The sequence below is a fragment of the Lithobates pipiens genome, unplaced genomic scaffold, assembly GCF_037356315.1.
Source record: "Lithobates pipiens isolate NorthernLeopardFrog02 unplaced genomic scaffold, aLitPip1_a1.2 Scaffold_82, whole genome shotgun sequence".
Classification (NCBI taxonomy): Eukaryota; Metazoa; Chordata; class Amphibia; order Anura; family Ranidae; genus Lithobates; species Lithobates pipiens.
Window position 1 is genome coordinate 918,110 of NW_027507906.1, and position 18,809 is coordinate 936,918.

The 18,809-nt window shown below is 50.6% G+C and overlaps 1 protein-coding gene, 4 non-coding genes and 18 pseudogenes across 8 annotated transcripts in view; all 23 read left to right on the forward strand.

Moving 5' to 3' along the window:
* The window catches only part of LOC143973424 (uncharacterized), a 107,120-nt gene that overhangs the window by 53,945 nt on the left and 34,366 nt on the right, over positions 1 to 18,809 (forward strand). For all 4 annotated transcript variants that reach the window (XR_013272033.1, XR_013272034.1, XM_077474405.1 and 1 more), the window contains exon 6: positions 15,537 to 15,702. Coding sequence is in view for 2 of the 4 variants with exons in the window: in XM_077474405.1 (XP_077330531.1) it covers positions 15,537 to 15,702 (166 nt within the window). In the remaining 2 variants the exon portion in view is untranslated. The remainder of the gene's footprint in view (positions 1 to 15,536; positions 15,703 to 18,809) is intronic.
* On the forward strand, positions 1,038 to 1,156 carry LOC143973501 (5S ribosomal RNA; annotated as a pseudogene).
* On the forward strand, positions 1,266 to 1,384 carry LOC143973456 (5S ribosomal RNA; annotated as a pseudogene).
* On the forward strand, positions 1,952 to 2,070 carry LOC143973465 (5S ribosomal RNA; annotated as a pseudogene).
* On the forward strand, positions 2,180 to 2,298 carry LOC143973500 (5S ribosomal RNA; annotated as a pseudogene).
* LOC143973472 (5S ribosomal RNA) lies at positions 2,842 to 2,960 on the forward strand (annotated as a pseudogene).
* Positions 3,287 to 3,405, forward strand: LOC143973493 (5S ribosomal RNA; annotated as a pseudogene).
* Positions 3,515 to 3,633, forward strand: LOC143973471 (5S ribosomal RNA; annotated as a pseudogene).
* Positions 3,743 to 3,861, forward strand: LOC143973476 (5S ribosomal RNA; annotated as a pseudogene).
* On the forward strand, positions 4,188 to 4,306 carry LOC143973499 (5S ribosomal RNA). The gene has a single exon (XR_013272062.1). It is a non-coding gene; the product is annotated as a 5S ribosomal RNA (ribosomal RNA).
* LOC143973491 (5S ribosomal RNA) lies at positions 4,416 to 4,534 on the forward strand (annotated as a pseudogene).
* LOC143973477 (5S ribosomal RNA) lies at positions 11,200 to 11,318 on the forward strand (annotated as a pseudogene).
* Positions 11,645 to 11,763, forward strand: LOC143973478 (5S ribosomal RNA; annotated as a pseudogene).
* On the forward strand, positions 11,873 to 11,991 carry LOC143973497 (5S ribosomal RNA; annotated as a pseudogene).
* Positions 12,101 to 12,219, forward strand: LOC143973496 (5S ribosomal RNA; annotated as a pseudogene).
* LOC143973462 (5S ribosomal RNA) lies at positions 12,557 to 12,675 on the forward strand (annotated as a pseudogene).
* Positions 12,785 to 12,903, forward strand: LOC143973498 (5S ribosomal RNA; annotated as a pseudogene).
* On the forward strand, positions 13,013 to 13,131 carry LOC143973464 (5S ribosomal RNA; annotated as a pseudogene).
* On the forward strand, positions 13,241 to 13,359 carry LOC143973473 (5S ribosomal RNA; annotated as a pseudogene).
* Positions 13,469 to 13,587, forward strand: LOC143973489 (5S ribosomal RNA; annotated as a pseudogene).
* On the forward strand, positions 13,697 to 13,815 carry LOC143973475 (5S ribosomal RNA). Its single transcript, XR_013272058.1, has one exon. It is a non-coding gene; the product is annotated as a 5S ribosomal RNA (ribosomal RNA).
* LOC143973449 (5S ribosomal RNA) lies at positions 13,925 to 14,043 on the forward strand. The gene has a single exon (XR_013272049.1). It is a non-coding gene; the product is annotated as a 5S ribosomal RNA (ribosomal RNA).
* On the forward strand, positions 14,153 to 14,271 carry LOC143973463 (5S ribosomal RNA). Its single transcript, XR_013272055.1, has one exon. It is a non-coding gene; the product is annotated as a 5S ribosomal RNA (ribosomal RNA).

Here is an 18,809-nt window from a genome sequence, read left to right on the forward strand (position 1 = left end):
ATTGCAATTTATGAGAACAAAAAAAATCCCTGTTTTAATGCAAAGTTTGCAATGAGTGTATGAGTAGAGTACAGTACAGTAGAGAAGAGCAGTGCAGAGCAAAGTAGAACAGAGTAGTATAGAGAAGAGAAGAACGCAGTAGAGTAGAGTAGAGAAGAGCAGCACAGAGCAGAGAAGTGTAGAGTAGAGCAGTGCATAGTAGGGTAGAGTAGTGTAGGGACTCGCCAAAGAGGGATTACTTTGATGCACTTGGCCAGCTTAAACATGTATTGCAATGTATGAGAACAAAAAAATCCCTGTTTTAATGCAAAGTTTGCAAAGGAATGTATGAGTAGAGTAGAGCAGAGTACAGTAGAGGAAAATCCCTGTTTCAATGCAAAGTTTGCAAAAAGTGTATGAGTAAAGTAGAGCAGAGTACAGTAGAGTAGAGAAGAGCAGCGCAGAGTAGAGTAGAGCATATTAGAGAAGAGCAGCGCAGAGTAGAGTAGAACATAATAGTGAAGAGCAGCGCAGAGTAGAACATAGTAGAGAAGAGCAGAGTAGAGTAGAACATAGTAGTGAAGAGCAGCGCAGAGTAGAGTAGAACATAGTAGAGTAGAGAAGAGCAGCGCAGAATAGAGTAGAACATAGTAGAGTAGAGAAGAGCAGCACTGAGTAGAGTAGAACATAGTAGAGTAGAGCAGAGCAGCGCAGAGTAGAGTAGAACTGGTGCTGTGTAATAAAGTCACCCAGTTAATAGATTTTAATTGCATGAAAATACAGTTGTGTGCTTCTGTCATTACTTATGAATTCAGTTGAAGGGAGAGTCCATTGTTAGTGCATAAGTACCCCAGAGTACAGAACATTCCCACTTCTAGATGCTAAGCAGGGTCGGGCCTGGTTAGTACCTGGATGGGAGACCGCCTGGGAATACCAGGTGCTGTAGGCTTTTTCCCAGCCTGTTGTTTGCTTGGGCGACCTGTTGTATTTTTCCGCTTGTTTGCCCAAGGTGAGTACCTTGGCTTTTGTCAAGAGAGTTGAAAGTAGGATGCACAATCGCCTACAGCCACATCACCCTGAATGTGTCCGATATTGTCAGATTTCAGATGCTAAGCAGGGTCGGGCCTGGTTAGTACCTGGATGGGAGACCGCCTGGAAATACCAGGTGCCGTAGGCTTTTTCCCAGCCTGTTGTTTGCTTGGGCGACCTGTTGTATTTTTCCGCTTGTTTGCCCGAGGTGGGCACCTTGGCTTTTGTCAAGAGAGTTGAAAGTAGGGTGCACAGGCGCCTACAGCCACATCACCCTGAATGCTCCCGATCTCGTCTGATCTCGGATGCTAAGCAGGGTCGGGCCTGGTTAGTACCTGGAAGGGAGACCGCCTGGGAATACCAAGTGCCGTAGGCTTTTTCCCAGCCTGTTGTTTGCTTGGGCGACCTGTTGTATTTTTCCACTTGTTTGCCCGAGGTGAGCACCTTGGCTTTTGTCAAGAGAGTTGAAAGTAGGGTGCACAATTGCCTACGGCCACAACACCCTGAATGCGTCCAATGTCGTCTGATCTCAGATGCTAAGCATGGTCGTACCTGGATGGGAGACCGCCTGGGAATACCAGGTGCCGTAAGCTTTTTCCCAGCCTGTTGTTTGCTTGGGCGACCTGCTGTATTTTTCCGCTTTTTTGACAGAGGTGAGCAACTTGGCTTTTGTCAAGAAGGTTGAAAGTAGGGTGCACAGTCGCCTACAGCCACATCACCCTGAATGCTCCAAATCTTGTCTGATCTCGGATGCTAAGCAGGGTCGGGCCTGGTTAGTACCTGGAAGGGAGACCGCCTGGGAATACAGCCTGGGAATACCAAGTGCCATAGGCTTTTTCCCAGCCTGTTGTTTGCTTGGGCGACCTGTTGTATTTTTCCGCTTGTTTGCCCGAGGTGAGCACCTTGGCTTTTGTCAAGAGAGTTGAAAGTAGGGCACACGATCGCCTGCGGCCACATCACCCTGAATGCGCCCGACCTCGTCTGATCTCGGATGCTAAGCAGGGTTGGGCCTTGTTAGTACCTGGATGGGAGCCCGCCTGGGAATACCTGGTGCCGTAGGCTTTTTCCCAGCCTGTTGTTTGCTTGGGCGACCTGTTGTATTTTTCCGCTTGTTTGCCCGAGGTGAGCACCTTGGCTTTTGTCAAGAAAGTTGAAAGTAGGGGTTATCATTGCATACAACCACATCACCCTGAATGTGCCCTATTTCGTCTGATCTCGGATGCTAAGCAGGTTCGGGCCTGGTTAGTACCTGGATGGGAGTCCGCCTGGGAATATCAGGTGCCGTAGGCTTTTTCCCAGCCTGTTGTTTGCTTGGGCGACCTGTTGTATTTTTCCACTTGTTTTCCCGAGGTGAGCACCTTGGCTTTTGTCAAGAGAGTTGAAAGTAGGGTGCACGATTGCCTACTGCCACAACACCCTGAATGCGTCCGATGTCGTCTGATCTCAGATGCTAAGCATGGTCGTACCTGGATGGGAGACCACCTGGGAATACCAGGTGCCGTAGGCTTTTTCCCAGCCTGTTGTTTGCTTGGGCGACCTGTTGTAATTTTCTGCTTTTTTGACCGAGGTGATCAACTTGGCTTTTGTTAAGAGAGTTGAAAGTAGGGTGCACAATTGCCTACGGCCACAACACCCTGAATGCGTCCAATGTCGTCTGATCTCAGATGCTAAGCATGGTCGTACCTGGATGGGAGACCGCCTGGGAATACCAGGTGCCGTAAGCTTTTTCCCAGCCTGTTGTTTGCTTGGGCGACCTGCTGTATTTTTCTGCTTTTTTGACAGAGGTGAGCAACTTGGCTTTTGTCAAGAAGGTTGAAAGTAGGGTGCACAGTCGCCTACAGCCACATCACCCTGAATGCTCCCGATCTTGTCTGATCTCGGATGCTAAGCAGGGTCGGGCCTGGTTAGTACCTGGAAGGGAGACCGCCTGGGAATACCAAGTGCCGTAGGCTTTTTCCCAGCCTGTTGTTTGCTTGGGCGACCTGTTGTATTTTTCCACTTGTTTGCCCGAGGTGAGCACCTTGGCTTTTGTCAAGAGAGTTGAAAGTAGGGTGCACAATTGCCTACGGCCACAACACCCTGAATGCGTCCAATGTCGTCTGATCTCAGATGCTAAGCATGGTCGTACCTGGATGGGAGACCGCCTGGAAATACCAGGTGCCGTAAGCTTTTTCCCAGCCTGTTGTTTGCTTGGGCGACCTGCTGTATTTTTCCGCTTTTTTGACAGAGGTGAGCAACTTGGCTTTTGTCAAGAAGGTTGAAAGTAGGGTGCACAGTCGCCTACAGCCACATCACCCTGAATGCTCCCAATCTTGTCTGATCTCGGATGCTAAGCAGGGTCGGGCCTGGTTAGTACCTGGAAGGGAGACCGCCTGGGAATACCAAGTGCCATAGGCTTTTTCCCAGCCTGTTGTTTGCTTGGGCGACCTGTTGTATTTTTCCGCTTGTTTGCCCGAGGTGAGCACCTTGGCTTTTGTCAAGAGAGTTGAAAGTAGGGCACACGATCGCCTGCGGCCACATCACTCTGAATGCGCCCGACCTCGTCTGATCTCGGATGCTAAGCAGGGTTGGGCCTTGTTAGTACCTGGATGGGAGCCCGCCTGGGAATACCTGGTGCCGTAGGCTTTTTCCCAGCCTGTTGTTTGCTTGGGCGACCTGTTGTATTTTTCCGCTTGTTTGCCCGAGGTGAGCACCTTGGCTTTTGTCAAGAAAGTTGAAAGTAGGGTTTATCATTGCATACGGCCACATCACCCTGAATGTGCCCTATCTCGTCTGATCTCGGATGCTAAGCAGGGTCGGGCCTGGTTAGTACCTGGATGGGAGCCCGCCTGGGAATATCAGGTGCCGTAGGCTTTTTCCCAGCCTGTTGTTTGCTTGGGCGACCTGTTGTATTTTTCCACTTGTTTGCCCGAGGTGAGCACCTTGGCTTTTGTCAAGGGAGTTGAAAGTAGGGTGCACAATTGCCTACTGCCACAACACCCTGAATGCGTCCGATGTCGTCTGATCTCAGATGCTAAGCATGGTCGTACCTGGATGGGAGACCACCTGGGAATACCAGGTGCCGTAGGCTTTTTCCCAGCCTGTTGTTTGCTTGGGCAACCTGTTGTAATTTTCTGCTTTTTTGACCGAGGTGATCAACTTGGCTTTTGTCAAGAGAGTTGAAAGTAGGGTGCATAACTGCCTACGGCCACAACACCCTGAATGTGCCCGATCTCGTCTGATCTCGGATGCTAAGCAGGGTCGGGCCTGGTTAGTACCTGGATGGGAGTCCGCCTGAGAATACCAGGTGCCGTAGGCTTTTTCCCAGCCTGTTGTGTGCTTGGGCGACCTGTTGTATTTTTCCACTTGTTTGCCCGAGGTGAGCACCTTGGCTTTTGTCAAGAGAGTTGAAAGTAGGATGCCCTAACGCCTATGGCCACTTCACCCTGAATAAGCCCGATCTCGTCTGATCTTGGATGCTAAGCAGGGTCAGGCTTGGTTAGTACCTGGATGGGAGACCGCCTGGGAATACCAGATGCTGTAGGCTTTTTCCCAGCCTGTTGTTTGTTTGGGCGACCTGTTGTATTTTTCCGCTTGTTGCCTGAGGTGAGCACCTTGGCTTTTGTCAAGAGAGTTGAAAGTAGGGTGCCCGATCACCTACGGCCATATCACCCTGAATGCACCCATTCTCGTCTGATCTCAGATGCTAAGCAGGGTCGAGCCTGGTTAGTAGTGATGGACGAACTTCCGATGGGACGTTTCGCGAACGAGGCCGACCGTTCGCGAAGCCGAACGTTCGTGGCCGGCCCCATTGACTTCAATGGGAGGCGAACTTCTCAAACATTTAGGTCGAATTTGCAGCCACAGGATAATTATTAGCTGGGCAAACATAGTCCCACCACATGGCCAATGACATAACACATGTATGAGGTGAATTTGGGATCGATAACTACAAGCATTCTTTTTTTATATGGGAAATTGTTCTGACAATTCAGGACTGTGGAGCGCATGAAGGCAATGGAGGAGAGGGAAGGTCAGGGACCAGGGTAGGCAAAGAAGAGGGTGCAGGAGATGATCACCAGCAGCGTGACATACAGCAATGACACATGCACCGTGATAGAGGCATCTGACAATAGCACCGTGATCCAGAGCACTGACATCAGCAGCGTGACATAAAGTATTAACACCAGCACCGTGACATACAGCATTGACAGCAACACCATGATAGAGAGCACTGACATCAGAAGCGTGACATACAGCACTGACATCAGCACCGTGATATACAGCACTGACAGCAGCACCGTGACAGAGAGCACTGACATCAGAAGCGTGACATACAGCACTGACAGCAGCACCGTGACAGAGAGCACTGACATAAGAAGCGTGACATTAAGCACTCACACCAGCACCGTGATATACAGCACTGACAGCAGCACCGTAAGCAGCCCCAGGAGGAAGTCAGCACAGCACAGGGATGGTGTGATCCCCTCATAATAAGAACCCCCAGGAGGAAGTCAGCACAGCACAGGGATGGTGTGATCCTGTCACGTACCTTAAGGCAGAGCCCGGAGTGCAGGGAGTGGCCTCTCGTAGACCTCTGACTCGAGAGACCCTGGTAGAGATGACAGGGGCTCGGGAGCACAGAGGGGCACAAGTGCCTGACTGGATAGCAGGTGGAAGAAGCAGCAGACCGAGGAGGTGTATTGTAGTCCGGTGTCAGAATGCAGGTAAAGGTGAGGTAGGGTTCAGCAGACAGCAGAAGGATTCCTGTAGTCCAGCAACGCTATACAAGTGGTCGCAGGGAATAGCAAACAACGGAGGGGTATTGTAGTCCGACAGCGGATGCAGGTGCAAAGGTAATGTTGCGGAAGTGCAAGAGTCCAATAGTCTACAGCCAAAGGTGGAAGGCTACAACCGTGGAGGAAGTAACAGCCAGATATTGTGGAGGACTGGGAGGTGTCCTGTAGTACAACAGCGGTAAACAAGCGACTTACAGTTGACGGATGGTGTAACAGTCCAGGTCAGGCACAGGCGGGCAGATCAGGTACAGAAACGGAATCCAGAAGAGTAGTCGGGTACAAAGCCAAAGTCGGGGGGCAGGCAGCAAACAGCAGAATCGGGAACAAGCCGGGTTCGATACGGATCAGGATACAGATACAGGTTTCAGGTTCAGATACGGATCAACCAGGAAGCACAGGAACGCTGTTGATCAGGCAGCAAGGCAGAGAAGCATGGATCCAGTCTAAATAGCGCTATTGGCGCCAATTTGCGTCAAACGGCCGCGCGCGCTCCCGCGCGCACGCGCGCGCGCGCACCGCCGATCGCGGTAACGCTCCTGAAACTGGGCAAAAGATCTTCTGCGACTTTCGCCGCTTGGACGTCCGTGAGGAGGATCTTCCTGACAGATCCCCTCATAATAAGAACCCCCAGGAGGAAGTCAGCACAGCACAGGGATGGTGTGATCCCCTCATAATAAGAACCCCCAGGAGGAAGTCAGCACAGCACAGGGATGGTGTGATCCCCTCATAAGCAGCCCCAGTAGAAATATGACACCGCTCAACCTCTTCAAAGAGGAGGGTAGGGGCATATAGTACGGTGTGCTTTTCTGGGACAAGGAAGTGAGCCAAATGAAGAAAGAAGGTCTGTGTGCTTGATTAAAAAAAAATGTTTATAGACATATACATGGCCTACTGGTCACATGTGTTGAATTCCTCCGAGATCCATGCCTCGTTCATTTTTAGAAATGTGAGGTAGTTAACACTGTCGTGAGCTAGGCGAGTACGCTTATCGGTCACGATCCCCCCTGCTGCGCTGAACGTCCTTTCGGACAGGACACTGGATGAGGGGCAAGCCAACAGTTCGATTGCAAATTGGGCAAGCTCTGGCCAGAGGTCAAGCCTGCCCACCCAGTAGTCCAGGGGTTCATCACTCCTCAGAGCGTCCACATCGGCCGTTAACCCGATGTAGTCGGACACCTGATGGTCTAGGCGTTCCCTGATGCTGGATCCGGATGACACCTGTCGATGGGTCAGCTGAAAGAATGACCTCATATCCGAAGTCACCAACACATCTTCAAACCGGCCTCTTCTTGCAGGCGCTGTTAGATTGGTGCCCGCAAATCCTTCTCTGGGAGTGGGAATTGCTCCTCTGCCAGCGCATGCAAAAGCAGAATGCAGCATTTCTCGAAGCAAGGCCTGGAAGTGCTGCATTCTGACAGCCCTCTGCGACGGCAGTAACATTTCCGCCATTTTGTGTTTGTACCAGGGGTCTAAGTACGTTGCCACCCAGTACTGGTCCTTGACCCTCATGCTTTTTATATGGGGGTCCCTATTAAAACACTGGAGCATGAAGGCCCCCATTTGCACTAAAGTGGAAGCGGTGTGGTGGCCTGGCTCCTGCTCATCATCCAGGATAATGTCGTCCTCTTCATTCTCCTCTCCCCATCCACGCACAACAGGGATCCCAGAAAGGTTTAAAGCACGCTCTTCATGCTCCTCCTCATCCACCCCGGCACCATCCTCCTCTGACTCCTCTTCAGACTCCTGTTGTTGACTTGTCTCAGATAGAGTAGCCCCCCCTGGGAATTCATCCAGCATTGCGACTTCCTCATCTTCCCGCTCCTGCTCCTCCACAGCCTGATCAATGACACGACGCAATGCACGCTCCATAAAGAAGGCATAAGGTACCATGTCACTGATGGCGCCATGGCTGCGACTGACCAGTTTGGTGATCTCCTCAAATGGCCGCAGAAGTCTGCATGTGTCGCGCATGAGCTGCCACTGGCGTGGTGAAAAAAACCCCAGCTCCCCAGAACCGTTTCTTTTGCAGAGTTCATACAGGTAGACGTTAACTGCACGTTTCTGCTGGAGCAGCCTATCAAGCATATAGAAGGTTGAGTTCCATCGCGTCGGGCAATCGCAAATAAGACGTCCGACCGGCAGATTGTGTCGCCGCTGAATGTCAGCAAGGCGAGCCATGGCCGTGTAAGATCTTCTGAAATGGGCCGAGATTTTCCTTGCCTGCCGCAAGATGTCCTGGACCCCAGGGTATTTGACAAGGAATCGCTGCACGACCAAGTTTAAGACGTGTGCCATGCATGGCACATGCGTGATTTTGCCCTGTTTCAATGCGCTAAGCAGATTGGCACCGTTGTCACACACCACTTTACCAACTGTCAAATTGAGTGGTGTTAGCCACTGATCTGCCTGTGAACGCAAAGCTGAAAGGAGTGCCGGGCCAGTGTGGCTCTTGGCTTCCAGGCACAACAGACGCAGCACGGCATGGCAACGTCTCACCTGGCATGTGGAATAGGTTCTGGGGAGCTTGGGCGGTGCAGCGGAAGAGACGCTAGCAGCAGAAAAGGAGGAGGCAGCTGAGGAGGAGAGGGAGGAGGATGGAGTAGGAGGAGGAGGAGAAGAAGAGTCAGGCCTGCATGCAATCCGTGGCGGTAAAACCAAATCTACACGGGTGCCACGGGTTACATGCTTGACGGCCGTCAGAAGGTTCACCCAGTGGGCAGTAAAAGTGATATACCTTCCCTGCCCGTGTTTGCTAGACCACGTGTCTGTGGTCTGATGGATCTTGGCACCGACACTGTGTGCCAGAGATACATTCACTTGCCGCTGAACATGGCCATATAGCTCTGGGATGCCCTTCTCTGAGAAATACTTCCTTCCTGGGACCTTCCATTGTGGTGTTCCAATGGCCACAAATTTGCGAAAGGCCTCCGAGTCCACCAGTTTATATGGCAGTAGTTGGTGGGCTATGAGTTCTGACAAGCCAGCCGTCAATCGTTGGGCAAGAGGGTTATCCGGCGTCATAATTTTTTTACGCTCGAACATTAGGCCCACAGAAGCCTGCCTTTTTGCAGAAAAACGTGAGCTTGGCGTGATGGAAGGTGGAGTGGAGGACAATTGTGAGGAGAAGGAGAAGTAGAAGACGAGGCTGGACGGTGAGAGCCTGCAGTGTGGCTTTGTGTGTTCCGTTGCTCCCACTCGGCTCGGTGATGGCTGCCCATGTGCCTTCTTAAGGCGGTCGTCCCTAGGTGAGTGTTGGGCTTACCGCGACTAATGCGTTGACTGCAAAGATTGCAGATGGCAACGCTATTGTCAGCAGCGGACACGTTAAAAAAAGCCCACACTGCGGAGCCATGTGCCGGTGTCATGGGAGTGCCAGATGTAACCGTACATGGTCGATGACTCGCTCCTGATACATTTGCAGTCTGCTTTGTCCCTCCTGTGCAATGTAAGTTATTCCTGCTTCTCCTCCCTATCTGCTGGTCCATATCTCCCTCTGAACTCCCCTCCTCATCCTCTCTTGTGGGCACCCACGTGACATCACTAGACACGTCATCATCAACGTCACCTTCCCCACCGCTATAAGTAGAGATCTCGGAGTAGGCAGCAACACCGGGGACCAACCTCCTCCTTGGGCTGATCTGGGTACTGTCGTCAGACTGCTGAGTAGTGGTTGTTGCTACCTCCTCTTCCTGATCCAATACCAAGAGTGGCTGCGCATCAGAAATGTCCTCTTGATATGGATCGGAAAATAATTCCTGTGACTCAAGCAGAAGGTATGTGGTGGTGGTGGTGGTGTTGTTGGTGGTAGTGTCTTTGGGGGTGCACATAGCAGAGAGTGAAGAAGAGGGTGCAGATCGAGAGGATGAGGAGGGTGCAGAAGAGTAAGGCTGAGTGAGCCACTCAACCAAGTCTGGTGCGTCCTTTAAAGTAATTGAACGCACCTTCTGCAACTTCCCACTTTGGCTCAAGGCTGTTGCTCCTGCCCTACCCCTACCACCCCTGCGGAAGGGCCTGCCTCTTCCTCTGCCTGTCATTTTTTAAATGACCCTGTGACAAATCTCTTAGTCCCTATACCGATGAAGGACTGCTGCAGTATAGGGCAGCGGTCAGCAGTGGTGCACCTCAACCCTATGTATTGTGGACCGATACCGGTCCTTACAGAACAGCAGACTGTACCTCACTCAACCCTATGTACTGTAGCACCCTACACCAAGTTACCAGTCCTTATAAGGACCTTTGTGGACCAAGTAGGTTGTGTGTGACTGATTAGCAGACTGTACGTCAGTCCCTATACTGCTGAAGGACTGCTGCAGTATAGGGCAGCGGTCAGCAGTGGTGCACCTCAACCCTATCTATTGTGGACCGGTAGTGGTCCTTACAGAACAGCAGACTGTACCGCACTCAACCCTATGTACTGTAGCACCCTACACAGACCAAGTTACCAGTCCTGATAAAGAGCTTTGTGGAACAAGTGAGTTGTGACTGATTAGCAGACTGCAGCAGATGAGCAGCAGTCAAGTATAATATTCTTTCTATATTTGGAAGAAAGAATATTATACGTGTACAAGCCTATTACCGTACCACTGATACCAGTCCAGAACCTTTGAGGAACTAATAGTAACAGCAACTCTTTAAACTGACCCTCACTGCCTAACACACTGCTTCCTTCCTTTCCCTATACAAACTGGCAAAACAGAGGAGACTGGAACAATTACTGGTTACTGGAATAGCTCTTTTGTGGACCTGATAGTAACAGCTAATGATGATGATGATGATGACTAATCTGGCTATCGCTAAAATAGCAGCAGACACAGCGCTCTGTCCCTTTCTCTAAACTGACAAAAGACACTCAGGCTGCTGCAACAATCAGTAGCACAGCAAACCTATATACACCTAACACCTATACCAGTCCTGAAAAGAACTTTTGTGTACCAAATAGCTAGCAGTTTATCTGTCTCTGCTCCAAACAGCAACCTTTCCCTACAGTGACAGAAGAAAGAATGCAAAATGGCCGCCGGATCGGGTGTATTTATAAGTTAGGGGGAATGTCCAAGTGTTCATGTGCTGTCATGTCTCAATTGGCTGTCCTGTACCCCATGATGGATGTGTCATCATAGGTCAAAGTTCTTTTACACATTAAACACGTAAGTCCGCCGGGGCGAACGACGCCAATAGTCCGCGAAACGAGCGGACCACGATCGACCGAAATTCGCCACGAAACGACCGCCGGGCGAACCGTTCGGCCATCACTACTGGTTAGTATCTAGATGGGAGACCGCCTGGGAATACCAGGTGCCATAGGCTTTTTCCCAGCCTGTTGTTTGCTTGGGCGACCTGTTGTATTTTTCCGCTTGTTTGCCCGAGGTGAGCACCTTGGCTTTTGTTAAGAGAGTTGAAAGTAGGGTGCGCTATTGCCTACAGCCACATCACCCTGAATGCGCCCGATCTCGTCTGATCTCGGATGCTAAGCGGGGTCAGGCCTGGTTAGTACCTGGATGGGAGACCGCCTGGGAATACCAGCTGCCGTAGGCTTTGTCCCATCCTGTTGTGTGCTTGGGCGACCTGTTCTATTTTTCCGCTTGTTTGCCCGAGGTGAGCACCTTGGCTTTTGTCAAGAGAGTTGAAAGTAGAAAGCATAATTGTTTACGGCCACATTATCCTGAATGCGCGCGATCTCGTCTGATTTCGAATGCTAAGCAGGGTCGGGCCTGGATGGGAGACCGCCTGGGAATACCAGGTGCCATAGGCTTTTTTCCAGCCTGTTGTTTGCTTGGGCGACCTGTTGTATTTTTCCGCTTGTTTGCCCGAGGTGAGCAATTTGGCTTTTGTCAAGAGAGTTGAAAGTAGGGTGCCTGATCGCCTACGGTCACATCACCCTGAATGCGCCCGCTCTTGTCTGATCTCTGATGCTAACCAGGGTCGGGCCAGGTTAGTACCTGGATGGGAGACCGCCTGGGAAAACCAGGTGCCGTAGGCTTTTTCCCAGCCTGTTGTTTGCTTGGGCGACCTGTTGTATTTTTCCGCTTGTTTGCCCGAGGTGAGCACCTTGGCTTTTGTCAAGAGAGTTGAAAGTAGGGTGCACAATCACCTACAGCCACATCACCCTGAATGCACCTTATCTCGTCTGATCTCAGATGCTAAGCAAGGTCAGGACTGGTTAGTACCTGTATGGGAGACCACCTGGGAATACCAGGTGCTGTACGCTTTTTCCCAGCCTGTTGTTTGCTTGGGCGACCTGTTGTATATTTCCGCTTGTTTGAACGAGATGAGCACCTTGGCTTTTGTCAAGAGAGTTGAAAGTAGGGTGAATGACCACCTACAGCCACCACACCCTGAATGCGCCCAATCTCGTCTGATCTCAGATGCTAAGAAGGGTCGGGCCTGGTTAGTGCCTGGATGGGAGACCGCCTGGGAATACCAGGTGCCGTAGGTTTTTTCCCAGCCTGTTGTTTGCATGGGCGACCTGTTGTATTTTTCCGCTTGTTTGCCCGAGGTGAGCACCTTGGCTTTTGTCAAGAGAGTTGAAAGTAGGGCGCACAATCGCCTACGGCCACATCACCCTGAATGCACTCAATCTCGTCTGATCTCGGATGCTATGGAGGGTCAGACCTGATTGGTACCTGAATGGGAGACCGCCTGGGAATACCGGGTAACGTAGGCTTTTTCCCAGCCTGTTGTTTGCTTGGGCGACCTGTTGTATTTTTCCGCTTGTTTGAACGAGGTGAGCACCTTGGCTTTTGTCAAGAGAGTTGAAAGTAGGGTGCACGATCACCTATGGCCACGTCACCCTGAATGCACCCGATCTCGTCTGATCACGGATGCCAAGCAGGGTCGGGCCTGGTTAGTACCTGGATGGGAGACCGCCTGGGAATACCAGGTGCCGTAGGCTTTTTCCCAGCCTGTTGTTTGCATGGGCGACCTGTTGTATTTTTCCGCTTGTTTGCCCGAGGTGAGCACCTTGGCTTTTGTCAAGAGAGTTGAAAGTAGGGTGCACAATCACCAACGGCCACATCACCCTGAATGCACCCGATTTCGTCTGATCTCAGATGCTGAGCAAGGTCGGGACTGGTTAGTACCTGGATGGGAGACCACCTGGGACTACCAGGTGCTGTAGGCTTTTACCCAGCCTGTTGTTTGCTTGGGCGACCTGTTGTATTTTTCTGCTTGTTTGCCCGAGGTGAGCACCTTGGCTTTTGTCAAGAGAGTTGAAAGTAGGGTGCATGATCGCCTACGGCCACATCACCCTGAATGCGCCTGATCTCGTCTGATCTCGGATGCTAAGCAGGGTCAGGCCTGGTTAGTACCTGGATGGGAGACCGCCTGGCAATACCAGGTGCCGTAGGCTTTTTCCCAGCCTGTTGTTTGCTTGGGCGACCTGTTGTATTTTTGCGCTTGTTTGCCCGAGGTGAGCACCTTGGCTTTTGTCAAGAGAGTTGAAATTAGGATGCCTGTTTGCCTACGGCCACATCCCCCTGAATGCGCCCGATATCATCTTATCTTGGATGCTAAGCAGGGTCGGGCCTGCTTAGTGCCTGGATGGGAGACCACCTGGGAATACCAGGTGCCGTAGGCTTTTTCCCAGCCTGTTGTTTGCTTGGGCGACCTGTTGTATTTTTTCGCTTGTTTGCCCGAGGTGAGCACCTTGGCTTTTGTCAAGAGAGTTGAAAGTAGGGTGCACAATCCCCTATAGCCACATCACCCTGAATGCGCCTAATCTCGTCTGGTCTCGGAAGCTAAGCAGGGTCAGGCCTGGTTAGTACCTGGATGGGAGACCACCTGGGAATAACAGGTGCCGTAGGCTTTTTCCCAGCCTGTTATTTGCTTGGGCGACCTGTAGTATTTTTCCGCTTGTAGCCCCGAGGTGAGCACCTTGGCTTTTGTCAAGAGAGTTGAAAGTAGGTTGCTTGATCGCCTACGGCCACATCACCCTGAATGCACCCGATCTTGTCTGATCTCGGACGCTAAGCAGGGTCAGGCCTGGTTAGTACTTGGGTGGGAGACCACCTGGGAATACCAGGTGCCATAGGCCTTTTCCCAGCCTGTTGTTTGCTTGGGCAACCTATTGTATTTTTCCGCTTGTTTGCCCGAGGTGAGCACCTTGGCTTTTGTCAAGAGAGTTGAAAGTAGGGTACATAATCACCTACGGCCACATCACCCTGAATGCACCCGATCTCGTCTGATCTCGGATGCTAAGCAGGGTCGGGCCTGGTTAGTACCTGGATGGGACACCGCCCGGGAATACCAGGTGCCGTAGGCTTTTTCCCAGCCGGTTGTTTGCTTGGGCGACCTGTTGTACTTTTCCGCTTGTTTGCCCGAGGTGAGCACCTTGGCTTTTGTCAAGAGAGTTGAAAGTAGGGTACCTGATCACCTACGGACACATCACCCTGAATGCGCCCGATCTCGTCTGATCTCGGATGCTAAGCAGGGTCGGGCCTGGTTAGTACCTGGATGGGAGACCACCTGGGAATACCAGGTGCTGTAGGCTTTTTCCCAGCCTGTTGTTTGCTTGGGCGACCTGCAAGGTCTGATCCTGTCCATCTGCAAAAATGACAGGCAGACCTGATTGGAAAGCATGTGTGAAAGGACCCTAATGCCGTGTACACACGACCGAATTGTCCGCCAGACCGCAAAGGTCCGACGTCTGACAATTCGATCGTGTGTGGGCTACATCGGACCTTTGCTTGCCAAAAGTCCGGCGGACTTTAGAAACAGCACATGTTTTAAATTTTTCCACCGGAACTCCGCCGGACTGAGAAATCCGTTCGTGTGTATGCTAGTCCGACGGACAAAAAAGTGACGCTAGGGCAGCTATTGGCTACTGGCTATGAACTTCCTTATTCTAGTCCGGTCGTACGTCATCACGTTCAAATCCGTCGGACTTCGGTGTGATTGTGTGTGGCCAAGTTCGTTCATTCGGAAAGTCCGTTGGAACTCCGCCGAAAGTCCTTTGGAAAGACCATCGGACCTAGTCCCTCGAAAAGTCTGGTCGAGTGTACGTGGCATAACAAACCTCTGAGGGCTTCACAGAACAGCTGTATTTATACTGAAATTAAATTACACACAAGTGGACTTTATGTACTAATCAGGTGACTTCTGAAGGCGATTGGTTCCACTAGATTTTAGTAAGGGGTATCAGAATGAAGGGGGCTCAATACAAATGTACCCCCCACTTTTTACATATTTATTTGTAAAAAAAAAATTTAAAAATGTATAATTTTCCTTCCACTTCATAATTATGTGTGACTTTGTCTTGGTCTATCACATAAAATCTCAATAAAATACATTTACATTTTTGGTTGTGCCATGACATAATGTGGATAATTTCAAGGGGTATGAATACTTTTGCAAGGCACTGTATGCTAGGGAATGACTAGGCTGGGGGTTAGGTGTTTTTTTTGCTTCCAAGACAGTAAAAAAACTGCATGTTGGGCTGGTGATCCTCTCCCATTCAGACGTCACTCTGGAACCTGCAGTCAGGGGCAGCCTCATGGGTGGTGTATTACTTTCTGCTCCCCATTCAGACCCTGCCATCAAAGGGCCATTTGGTTGCGTTGGCCTCCCTGGTCAAATGTTTCCAGATCTCTATTGATTATATCTGCTTAAAAATATTTTACTGCAATGTCGTCTTGATAAATGACCCATCTGATGTGCTGTTTTGTAGGATCTGCAGCAAGGCCTGTGTTGAAATTCAGCCCAAACTATAGTACGATCTTCAAAGGAGAGAAAATTAAAATGACCTGTGATTCCCAGCCTAAGGAGATGGAATACGCCTGGTTCTTTAACAATGAGAAGATTGGAGGGAATAAAGGGAATATATACGAAATTCCAAGTGCTAACGTCATGCAGAGCGGAAATTACCACTGTCAGACCCCAGATGGTAGCAAAAGTGAGATGGTCACACTGAATGTGACTGAAGGTGAGCTAATCCAACAAGCCAATGGCTTACTGTACTAGTTGTCACTAACATACTGCTATGTCGCAGAGATACATCTTCAGGGGCGGAGGAAACCCTGAGCTCTGCCTGAGCAGAGGGTAACAAGGTGTACCCCCGTTTCTTGTCTCAGGGACAGCTGTGCAAGGCCAACCTTAGCCAAAAGCCATAAAAGCATAATGAGTTCAGGCAGTGGCAGAAAGCGAGAGAGCACAGTCTGCACCGCTTCTCTCCTCACTGCTCTCTGCACTGGGCTGACAGGAGTAGTGCTGCTGCTGTCACTACTCTTGTCAGCGTTGAAACAGAAGGAAGGCGCCTCCATCCCTACAGTAAACCACTGCACCCAGGACAGCCACCCCTCCCGTCCACCCCTTGTCTCGGCCCTAAGTTTAGGCCATACTGGCTACACCACTCATGATGAAAGTCTGGAGCCACCTGAAAAGTTACTATTTCATGTTGCCGGCCAGTACTACAGAAGTGCTACTTGGTGGTTATATATTGTTGCTGATAACTTTAATCTGTCGTTGACCGATAGAATATGCTGCTGTATGATATTACTTTTTTTTTTAATCAGGTAATTTTTATTACCCAGATATTTAAAAGACAATAGGCAATCAAACAATAACAAAAAAGTATAAAAGGAAAAATACCTAATAACAAAAAACAAAAAACACTCAAATGAAGCACCTCAAGTACATGTATTAAGAACGTATTAAAATAAGTGTGTAGAGGATTTGTACATTACTCAGAGATTGTGCAGTACGCTAAAGAAATTCAATATCCAATGAACAACATAGCTTCAACGCTAACAATACCATAGACAATCCTTTTTTATTAGATGAAGTTACCATTGTGACTTTTACCAACCATTCACCCGGCCACAATACATACCCCAGGATTTCCTGTGTCTCCTCTCCTCGTGTCTCCACCACCCGGTGGCCAACGTTGCTTTTCCTCTGGCTTTCCTCAGGGCAACCGGCTTCCCCTGCATCTTCTCGCCTTGCATCCCCCCCACCTTCTTCCCAGTGGCCAGCGTAGCCTCTCCTCTGGCCGGCTTCCCCTGAGTCTCCTCTCCTCGTGTCTCCTCCCAGCGGCCAGAGTAGTTTCTCCTCTGGCTTCCCCTGCGTCTCCTCCCTCCTTCTCCCAGTGTCCAGCGTAGCGTCTCCTCTGGCTTCCCTCCAGGAGACCTGTTTCCCCTGAGTCTCCTCTCCTCGTGTCTCCTTCCAGCGGCCAGAGTAGCTTCTCCTCTGGCTTCCCTCCGGGCGACCGGCTTCCCCTGCATCTCCTCCCTCCTCCTCCCAGCGTAGCTTCTCCTCTGGCTTCCCTCCAGGAGACCTGTTTCCCCTGAGTCTCCTCTCCTCGTGTCTCCTCCCAGCGGCCAGAGTAGTTTCTCTTCTGGCTTCTTTCTGGGCGACCGGCTTCCCCTGCGTCTCCTCCCTCCTTCTCCCAGTGTCCAGCGTAGCTTCTCCTCTGGCTTCCCTCCAGGAGACCTGTTTCCCCTGAGTCTCCTCTACTCGTGTCTCCTTAGAGCGGCCAGAGTAGCTTCTCCTCTGGCTTCCCTCCGGGCGACCGGCTTCCCCTGCGTCTCCTCCCTCCTTCTCCCAGTGTCCAGCGTAGCGTCTCCTCTGGCTTCCCTCCAGGAGACCTATTTCCCCTGAGTCTCCTCTCCTCGTGTCTCCTTCCAGTGGCCAGAGTAGCTTCTCCTCTGGCTTCCCTCCGGGCGACCGGCTTCCCCTGCATCTCCTCCCTCCTCCTTCCAGCGTCCAGCGTAGCTTCTCCTCTGGCTTCCCTCCAGGAGACCTGTTTCCCCTGAGTCTCCTCTCCTCGTGTCTCCTCCCAGCGGCCAGAGTAGTTTCTCTTCTGGCTTCTTTCTGGGCGACCGGCTTCCACTGCGTCTCCTCCCTCCTTCTCCCAGTGTCCAGCGTAGCTTCTCCTCTGGCTTCCCTCCAGGAGACCTGTTTCCCCTGAGTCTCCTCTACTCGTGTCTCCTTCCAGTGGCCAGAGTAGCTTCTCCTCTGGCTTCCCTCCGGTCGACCGGCTTCCCCTGCGTCTCCTCCCTCCTTCTCCCAGTGTCCAGCATAGCTTCTCCTCTGGCTTCCCTCCAGGAGACCTGTTTCCCCTGAGTCTCCTCTCCTCGTGTCTCCTCCCAGCGGCCAGAGTAGCTTCTCCTCTGGCTTCCCTCCGGGCGACCGGCTTCCCCTGTGTCTCCTCCCTCAGATAGGCCATCAGTACATCAGGAATGATCATTTTTCATATACAGTATCTATACCAAATATATGCCATAGTTTGTGGGCTCTCTAACTTTTCGACAGACTAAGTATTCAATATTCATTCGCTATTGTTGCACAACTGGGTGGGCTTTGGGCGGAGTGCTCTGTGCCCCGAGCCCACCCTATTTTGAAGCCTATTAAAGCCTAGCTCTAATCACGTGCTGCAAAAAAAAAACACCCCCCCTATTGGAATCCATGCATCCAACACCCTGCATGTATATTAGGGGCAGGGATGAGGGGGGCAGCACCTGTTACGCCCCTTATGGATGGGCCACCACTGTTTGAATCCAACCACCAGGATCACATTTTTTAGAAATTTCTCAGGCACCTCCTATGCTTACTACATTGTAGTGTTATGCATACATTGACTTTTTAATGATAATATTCAATAAATCATTTTACCATAAAATTGTTTTTTTGTTCCTATATCTAGTTGCCTTCAAAGTCCCAATCCTCTTCGGGGAACCTCTTTTTACTTTCCAAAAAGGAGTCATTTAGGGGGAATTTGTACTGTTATGGCATTTTCGGGCCTCAAGAAATGAGATAGGCCATCGGTACATCAGGAATGATCCATTTTCAGATACAGTATCTATACCAAATATATACCGTAGTTTGTGGACTCTATAACTTTTCGAAAGACTAAGTAATAGACTGATTTGGGTTATTTTCACCAAAGAAATGTAGCAGAATTCAGTTTGGCTTAAAGTGGTTGTAAACCCTTACAAACCACTTTGACCTACAGGTAAGCCTAGATTAAGGCTTACCTGTAGGTCCAAGCAATATCTCCTAAACCTATATGGTTTAGGAGATATTTGCCCGAAA